This window comes from Centruroides vittatus, unplaced genomic scaffold (genome assembly GCF_030686945.1).
Source record: "Centruroides vittatus isolate TY-2023 unplaced genomic scaffold, ASM3068694v2 contig_18, whole genome shotgun sequence".
Taxonomy (NCBI): Eukaryota; Metazoa; Arthropoda; class Arachnida; order Scorpiones; family Buthidae; genus Centruroides; species Centruroides vittatus.
This window is the reverse complement of record NW_027121101.1, coordinates 5,039,231-5,048,959: the sequence shown is the minus strand read 5'-3', so window position 1 is coordinate 5,048,959 and position 9,729 is coordinate 5,039,231. Positions and strand designations below refer to the sequence as shown.

General features: G+C 30.0%; 1 protein-coding gene across 1 annotated transcript in view; it reads right to left on the bottom strand.

Annotated features, from left to right (window-relative positions):
- LOC136969624 (abscission/NoCut checkpoint regulator) overlaps nt 1-9,729 on the bottom strand; it is a 45,067-nt gene that overhangs the window by 698 nt on the left and 34,640 nt on the right. Inside the window, exons 7-10 of the mRNA XM_067263877.1 lie at nt 4,669-4,861; nt 1,679-1,758; nt 235-321; nt 69-163 (exon numbers count right to left, since the gene is read on the bottom strand). Of these exons, the coding sequence (XP_067119978.1) occupies nt 69-163; nt 235-321; nt 1,679-1,758; nt 4,669-4,861 (455 nt within the window). The remainder of the gene's footprint in view (nt 1-68; nt 164-234; nt 322-1,678; nt 1,759-4,668; nt 4,862-9,729) is intronic.

The window sequence follows — 9,729 nt, the reverse complement described above, 5'->3', positions numbered from 1 at the left end:
CTGCAAAGACAAAAACAAATTACAATTTAGATAAAACAATTATGAAAATAACTTGAAGTGCTTCTTACTTGAAACATCTAAGACAATATAAATCTTTGTCGCATCCAAAACATCGTAATTGGGCATTAGCCATACAAATTACACACCATGGTAAGTCATCATTCTGTAATTAAAGTTTTGTAGTTAGAAATATATTAAATAACCATTAATATTAAAATATAAAATTTTGTATACCTCATTTTCACTATCTGAAGATTGATGCAACTTTTTATCATAATTAGTTTCATCTAATTTACTATCTAAAGCTGCTTCTGCAACAAACTGAAATTAACATTTTCTTTTTTTAAATTAAGCATTCCATGAATGTCTCATAATAATAGTCATTATTATTATTATTATTATTATTATTATATAAATATATATAATGCTATTTAAAATTATAAAACAGAAGAAGACACACACAAGTATGTGTTCAGTGTGAAATTTTTAATCCAAAATTAAAAATTCAATTAGCTATTTACCATCATCAATTTAAAAAAAAATTCTTTTATATGCAGTGGTTAGATTTGGTTTATATTAACTCTCCATGATATAACAATCAATAAAGTGTAATGCTATTTTAAATTTGATATAATGATCTTGTAAATCTCGTTAACAAGCAGAGTAACCTTTCAGAACACTGAATCAACAAACCATACTCTTAGGTGAAAATGTGCCCTAATACCCCATTCACACCGAGCATTTCAATCTAGATTGTGACCAAGGTCGGCGACTATGCCTTGGTGCGACCTCCTTTGACCGTTTCAATCTCGACTGAAACGAGGTTCAATCGCGATTGACTCGAGAGTTCTTGAAACTAGATCCAGTCATAAGAGAGATCCCACAATCCCACGCAAGCAAGAAAATACAAGATAACTCGACACGTGTTCTGCCGCCACCGACAGAGAAATAAAGATACTGTATTTGGAGAGACAATGACATCTGTCTATTATCAGATAAATGGCAAAAAAAGTACTGTATTTATTTCTAACTAAAACTTCATTTTGTTTGTTGGTGTTCATGATTTACTGTGTAGTTATGTCAGTTTTATCATCGCGTGTAATAGCCAGGTTGTTCTCAAGCGGACTGCCTGTGCGAATAGCACGACGTTTGACTAGTGACAGTCACAATCCAGATTGTAGGTAAATCGAAATTGAAGTGAGTCATGGATTGTGTGAGAGCGTAGTATAACATTTAAATAAATTTTCAAAATGAAAACGAAATTACATTTATTTAAACAATATTTTTATATATAATAAATTCTATTGAATTCATTAATGGATTTTCATATTTAATCAATCTTGGAAGAAATTACAATTTGTAATTAATTATAAACTAGATGCAAGATGCACATTTGTAGAATCTAGTAATCATCATTTAATTATTAAAAAATTTATATAGCAATATTTCAGTATTATTTTTTAAAAGTTAAAAATTAAATTTTAATTTTTAAATTTGAGTATTTTTCTTGTCTACACACAAAACTGTATGATGAAATGTTTCCAATGTTTTTTAATTACATCTCAAATGGTCACAATATCATGTTCATTTTCAACATATTCCCTAATATTGCTATAAAGTGAATCTACTGTATTATAAAAAAATTTTTTACAACTAACTTTATTTGTATATAACTTACTTTTTTCACTAATTCATCAGCTATTTCATCATCATTTTCATCATTGTTTTCATCATCACTAGTGGCAGTTACTTCTTTGTCTGTAAATAACAACAGTTATGGAAAAATTTAAATTGATGTGCAAACTGAATATTTTAATGTACTTATTTACTTAAACCTATTTGTGTTATTGTATTTAGATGAATTACTTGTTCAGTTTTAAAAGTTAAATTTTAAATTAATGATGACGACAACTTTCAAAACATTTGAACATATTTATTCAATGGAAAGTCATTACTATTTACAGTCAGATAAGTGTATAATAGCTTTATCACCAACATATATTCACATTTTTTCATTGATAGAATATGTAAATCCTACATATTTGTGTACATTGTATATCTGTTTCAAAATTTGGTAAAATTGGCAATTGGTAAATGAAGTTGCAATCAGTGATTTTGCTGTGTACAACATTCTGCACAATTTTCTTGGTGTGTGGAAAATTGCAGTAAAGTAGTCCCAGAAGTGCGAAAGTGATACATGTATGCTGTAACAAAACTCTACCTTCTTTAAATACAATATCTGTTTTACCTCCCCATCCAAATCCTGCCCGTACCATCACAGATCCGCCACCTTGCTGTCTGCTCATTTTGACTTCTTCGTTCTTCCTCAAATCATGCCAGTAATGACTATAACTGTCAGGTCCATCCAAATTCCAGTTTTTTTCATCTGAAAAGACTATTTGTTTTCAGTCCTCTTTCCATGTCATCTTGTCTTTGGCCCACTTTAATCTAGCTGTTTTGAGCAATTGTGTTAATTTCGGTTTGGCAGCCATTTTTGTAAATTTGGCATTTTTATGATTATGCATACATCTCCATACAGTTGCTGGTGAAACTGCAATTGCCAATGTTGATGCTGCTTCTCTGACAGAAAACTTGTTGACTGTCAGTAGATGAAAAATCTTTCTTTCATTTCTAGGTGTAAGTTTAGGCCTTCCACATTGCTTATTTCAGTCATAATTTTCACTCTGAGTTAACATATTTTTCACAGCACGTGTAGATTGATTTATAGCTGCCAAAATTTGTCTTAGAGATTGTCCTGATCCTTTTAGTTGGTAAATTTCATGTATTTCCAACTCTGTTAGTGTTTTTCCAAAAGGCATCATTTTAAATCACAAAAAACCATTTAAAATTGGTGCCACATTTTAAATAATGAATGATACTCACCTGTAGTTACAATTAATTAAACCAATAAGTAATCAAAAAATTATTATACTAATTTTATGCACCTGTGGTTATACTTTTGAAACATTCAAAAATTGAAAATCTGTGATAATTTTTTTTTGTAATTGTCAGATTGCTCTAAAAATTTCAGAAAATGTTTAAATTGATGCTGTAAACAACATACTAATATAATAAATACATTACTATAGTTAATGTTTTTGTTATTGAAAAATGTTGGGTGTGTTTATAATTTTGAGCCAGCACTGTATGAGCCAGCACTAAAATGGCAATCAAATGAATGGCAGCATCGGAGATTCCCACAACTAAAGTAAAGTCAACATAATCCTGATTGTTGTAAAAGATATCCTTTGTCGTACTGTTCCTGTGAACTAAACTACGAATGCTAATTAGTAGCAATAGTTTATTGGAAATCATCTGCATACAACACTACAAAAGAAATGACTGTCTTTGATAAAATGATACAGCATAATCCAGCAGTACTCATTCATAATAATGTTTGTTGTTATGTCTATCCAGTGAAGAACATTTGGAAAGATGGATCACCCAGATGAGTCCACATAACTTCAATCTCTTTCCCAAAATGAAAGCACTCATATGAGGATGTTTTTGTAGTGTTGCTTGGGTGCCCCCCACATATATGGACTAAAATTAAGATAATCATATGGGCAGTGATTATATTGAAGATCAGTGATATTCCATTTATGTCTAAATAAAGTATAATGTGTGTTATATACTTGTTGTCAATATCTTTCACTCAATCCATGTATAGTAGACTATTTCTCATATCTATCTAACTTAAAAGATAAATTTATCAATTTTCTGTAAAATTCAAAGAAAATAACAAAAAGAAAGTGTTACTGTACTCAGATCAAATAGCAAATTTTCCTGTTGCTATTATTTTGAGTTTCATACCTGTAATTATTTTATGCCAAATATAAATTATTCAAATTGTCTTTATGGAAATTTAAAATTCAAACAAAAACATCTGAGATGGTGAAACTTTACAAGTAAAAACTTTTTTTATGACAATTTAGATAAGAGTCAAATTTTTTTTAGATCTCTGTCAGATATTTTGTTTAATAATTGTATTATTATGTCAAGACATAAGATGATGATATACAATTTGGTTGGCAACCACCAAGCACCTACTGAAAGTGCTGCCGATACTTTTGATGATCATTTAAAAAAATCCTTATAAAAAGTTTTAATTGCCATATATTTTAGCTTTTGTTATTCTGAGTAACATTTTGAGTAAAATTCATTTGTTTTGATGCAATTTTATGTTTTATGGCTTAATTTTATGCTTATAAACTGAATTAGCTCTATGGGGAAACCCCAGTGAACTTTGACCTATTGACCCAGAAGTTTGGCAAGCACCTCACTGATAATAAGAAAGGCTTAAGTTTAATATTTGTACATTCTAGATCCAGTAGTTTTTCTCTGAGCATCTGCAGTGCTGGATGAAGAAAATACACCTTTTTTTGGCAAATTTTGCACTTTTCAATTACTTATATTTTGGCAACCACCTTATAGAAAATCTTGACATTTTGCACACTATCTAAGAAACCAATTTTCTTTCAAATGAAATATTTGGAATTACTTCAGGTGTTTGAGGAGGGCAAAAAAATTGAGCCCCGAAAATCGGCAACTCTGATTTCTGTATATATAATATAGTCAGTCAGTGACTTTTTACTTGGGGAGTCACTATCATGATTCCTGATTTAGCATATGATGATATGACAACAAAATTTTCAAAATAAACATTACCTTTTTTCTTTAGTTTTTTTAATTGATTTTGTAATTCTTTATCACTTTCTAATTCCTTTATTTCTTTTTTTGCTAATAATTCCACTTTTGAAGTTTGTTCAGCTAAATATCTGTTAACTTCATCAACATCAACTTCTTTATTTTCTTCTTTTGGTAGCAAATCTTTTGGAATTTCATCAGGCAAAACTGTTTTCTAGAAAATAATATTTTAAAATAAATATATTTTACATCTTACTTTTTACCGTATTCTGATAAATCCATATATAGAATAGAAATGTCTATTTGAAATATATGAGTTTTCACTCTGTGGGGAAAAAGTATAAGTAGTGCACTATGATAAAATAATAATAGGAAAAGTAACTTTATATATAAACAAAAATATTTATTGACTATACAAAAGTTGAGACATAGCCAGTTTATTGAACTATGGAATAAATTATAACATTTATTGTAACAATGTATTAAAAAACAAAGGTCATATATTTACAGCAATAAAAAAACATTTTATTTAAAACACTTTCCCTATTACCATTATCAAAATATTTCATACCAGCATTTCTCAAACTGTTTGCACTTGCAACCCAATATACTTGTTTGTAATAGTTCCATGACCCAAATGTTTATAATATAAAATTTTTAAAAAACCTGGTAAACTGTATGTTATATAACAAAATAAAATTATGCATTATTGATAATAACTTCTACATGTGAAATGTAACATCAATTACATTTCTATTACAAGCTGATTTGGGTCAATTTCGATTTATAACAAATAACTTACTTCAATTTGCTTTTTGTTTATTGAAATTTGAGTGTTAAAAAATGTAAGACTGATGATTGCAAATAAAACAGATTGTTTCAAAATTATTCAGGAGTCTATTTTACTTTGAAAAATATTAAGTCTTTTTTATAAACATAATGGACCCTTTTTTAAAATATACTTTTCAGATGGTAAGAAAATTTTGTCAATTTCATTTTTTTTATACACAAAGAAAAAAAAAATTCTTTAAAATTTGTTTATTGATCTACTTGTGCCAAAATTTGTCGTTATTTATTTTTTATAATTTATTGTTATGTATGTCAATAAACCTAAAAGTTTGAATACACACAGAAATATTTTCAAAATCATTGTACAGTAAATCAAATGGCTTTATTATTATGACCTTATGTAAAATATCTCTTTTGATGTTATTCAAAATAGAAAAGAGAAATCAATTTCATATACACACACATTCTGTAATCTTAATTTTATTACTAAATGACAATAATAATTTAATTATTGTTGTATAACTCAAAATCGTGTCTTCTTTTCTTTGATTAATTTGTTATCACTACTGGGTGCATATACAGACACTTTCGGGCCTTAGCTCCTCTTCGGTTGGCATTACATCTCGGGATATAATGCCGACCGAAGAGGGGCCCGAAACGCGTCTCGGCAAATAAGAAATTCCCAAATAAAAGTTGATGATAAAATTGCCAAGTGTTTGTATATGCACCCAGTAGTGATAATGAATTAATCAATAATAACTTAAGGAAAAAAGTTGTTAAAAAATTTTCAGTACTTAACCAATGCATCTATTATTCCTAGTTCTTAGAGAATATTTTCAGTAATACAAGTATTACGAATATTTCTGCAGAAGGTAGTATCATTTTGTGACCCATTAAAATTTTAACATGACCCAATATTGGGTTGCGACGCATAGTTTCAGAAATGCTGTTTCATACATACTTGTTATTTATAAAAAAATGTGTCTGAAGAATATGTTGGCATAAAATTTACAAAATAGAACAGTTATTAGAATTAAATGCAAATGAATATTATTTCAGTAGTACATGATAGCTTTTGGAAATGATCATCTTAATAATATAAACCATTATATATAATTTATAAGAATTGATTTTAATAAATTCAGATACCTTTGTACTAAATTTTAATATAAATATTTCAATAGCCTCTCTTTTTTGAAAAACTTAAATACATATACATACATATCTACTGAATAATTGTATATATATATATACTGTATATTCATTAATATATACAAAGGTTTTTTGATTAGCTTGTCTAAATAAAATTATGCAGGTATATAACAACAAAATTATATATCTTCTAAAACGGTGGTTCCCAAGGTGGGTGCTACTGCCTACTGTGGACAGCAAGTAGATCTAGGGAGCAAAAAAAAGTATTAGGGGCAGTCAAATGAAAATGAGACAGACTATATAACAAACGTGGCACAGAAGTTGGTAACACAGGTAGGCATGTGTTTAGAAGAGCCATCTATTGGGAATCAGGAAGGACAGCTCAAATGTTTGCCGCTGTGCCATTTGTCTGTTAGACATGTTCGAAGTGAGGTCAGCAAGTCATGTGTGCATCTGACATCACTATGGAAGCTGAGAAAGAGGAACAGTGCGGTGTAGTGCATTTTTTGACTGCAGGGGGAATGTCAGGAAGTGAAATTCATGTCCAAATGTCTGCTGTATATGGCGAACACAGTATGTCACGTGCACATGTGTTTGAGTGGAATAAATAATTTTGAGAAGGTCGGGTGCCCAGGAATGTTGATGGACGGCATCATTCTGTTGCAGGATAATGCTCGCCCACATGTTGCAAAGATTGTTTTGACTACACTGCAGAAATTTCGCTGGGAAGCCCTTACACATCCTCCATACAGTCCTGATCTCTCCCCTGTGATTTCCATATTTTTGGAGCCCTGAAGAAAGACATTCGTGGCCATCGATTTGCTTCAGATGAAGAAATGCATGCCTGGGTACAATCATGGTTCCATAGGCAACCACAAACATTTTTCCATGAAGGCATTGACCATCTTGTCTCACAGTGGAATAAATGTATTAACAGTTATGGTGATTACTTTTGAAATAATAAACAGTTTACTTACTTTTTCCCATCTGTCTCGTTTTGACTGACCCTAATAAACGGGTAGTGGTGCTGGAGGCAGGTACTGAATGGTGACTACAGGCAAAAATTGGGGTCACTGACAACCTTTACCTTGCCTCCACTAAAATGGGTAAGAAGAAACATTACATTTAATGCTTCCCAGATGTTGACAACAATGTACAGCAAGGACACAAAGTATGAAGTTCATAAAACAGTTTCTCTAAGAATTTTCAAGCCTTTCTCACACAAGGGAAAATGAGTTAGGGGCATTGGTTATAAGTTTATAAAAGCAAGGGAACAGTGACTCAAAAAAGTTTGGGAATCACTTCTCTAACATTAAGGTAACTATACAGAAAATAAAGATAAACCAAATGTATTTACTACAATTAAACTAAGAAAAAAGAAACAGACATTTTTGGCCAAATGTGAATGCCATACTAAACATCCCTCCTTGAATTTTGATAATGCTTATATATGAGAGTGAATCAAAACAAATTGTGACTGATTTTTTCCTGTCACATTAGCAAATTTTGAATTTATATCACTATTATTGGTAAATCTGTAGAAAAAATTGCACAGAAACAATTTCATATGGCTGTTAGGCAACAGATGACATTTACTCTATGCCCTCTATGATAAAGTGGAAATGATCATGATGAGTAGTAAGTATGCATTGATCCTACAAATCACCAACATGGCGAATGAATTTTTTGCCAAGAAAAGTATTTTGCACATCCCAAATCCATCATAAAGCCTTGATTTGGCATTCTGCAGCTTTTTCTATTTCCAGCACCAAAGTTGAAGCTACAGAAAATCCTTTTCCTATCCACAACAGCACTGATCAGCATCAAAAAGCAATTCTTAAGAACATTTCAAATAATAAGCTACTACACATTTGAAGATGTGTAGTAGCCCATTCTTCATTGTTCCCATTCTTACAAAGTACAGAAATTTCAATATGTATATCTCAAAACAATTCATTTAAAGGGTTGAAGGGTCGTTACCCCTTGAAACAGAGTTAATAAAATAAAATTTAAAAAAAGACTTTCTGCCCTGTGGACACTAAGAGGACCTCTTTTAGCAAGCCCATTATTGGTTTGGCCAAGCCCACAACAGGGCCAACATATCCAGATGAGCCATCACCTGAAAAATTCCTGGGGCTTTTTTAACCTGTCCGGATTCAAACCGAGTGGTAGGCTGCCATCTTGACCACTCAGCCAGCTGACTGTCAACCTTAAAATAGACTGTTAAAGAACATGTAAAAATAAGTTATGGTAAGTCTTTTCATAAAAATTGTTGCAAGAACATCTTTTAATGTTAAAGTAAAAATATACACAAAACTACAAAATAGTTTTGTTGAAAAGTTCTTTCAATTAATAACTTTTCCTTCAACAATACTGAAAGACGGTGTTTAGAATAATTTTTACCAGTTTTATTGATGTCAAGTGTCACTTTAATGTGTTAAATCTTCCCGTAGCAAACAACATTTGTAAAAGTAGATTATTATTTCAATCTCGATTCTTTAATAGAAACTATAAAAAATTATTGTTACAATATGAATTTGCTGATTACAAGTCAGTATACACTTATCATAATTTAAAATAATTTTTTGTAGACTTCTGAATGGTTTGAGAGAATTATTGTTGCATTTTTTCACTATTTATTGAAATTAACATTTATACGAAAAATCTCTATTTAATTAATGAAAATTGAGTATTTAAATAAATTTATTCTTTTTTGTTGTTTTAATATTTAGTTCAAATAAAATTCAATTTGCATTAAAATATTTGATTATTAACTGATATTCCAGCAAACTTTATATTTGAACATGTCAATAGAGAGGTTGTGGCTCAAGTTTTTACCTCTAAAACATGAACTTCAAAAGTCTAGCACCACCATTCTGGAAGCCTAGAAGTTTGACAATAGCATTTAGAACATCGAGCATGATGAGTGAAAGTTCAGTTTAAACTTCTGTCCTTTTCTGTGTTTTGGTTTGAAATTATAACATATTTTATTAAATGCTTAAATAATCATTATTTTATGAATAACTTTCTAAAAAACAATTTTAATCAAGAATTTATTTAACTATTCAATTTTTTTGTACATGATGTAAAGGGTCCATGAGATTTCTATGGTTGTCTTACCTTTCTTTTCATATACATCTA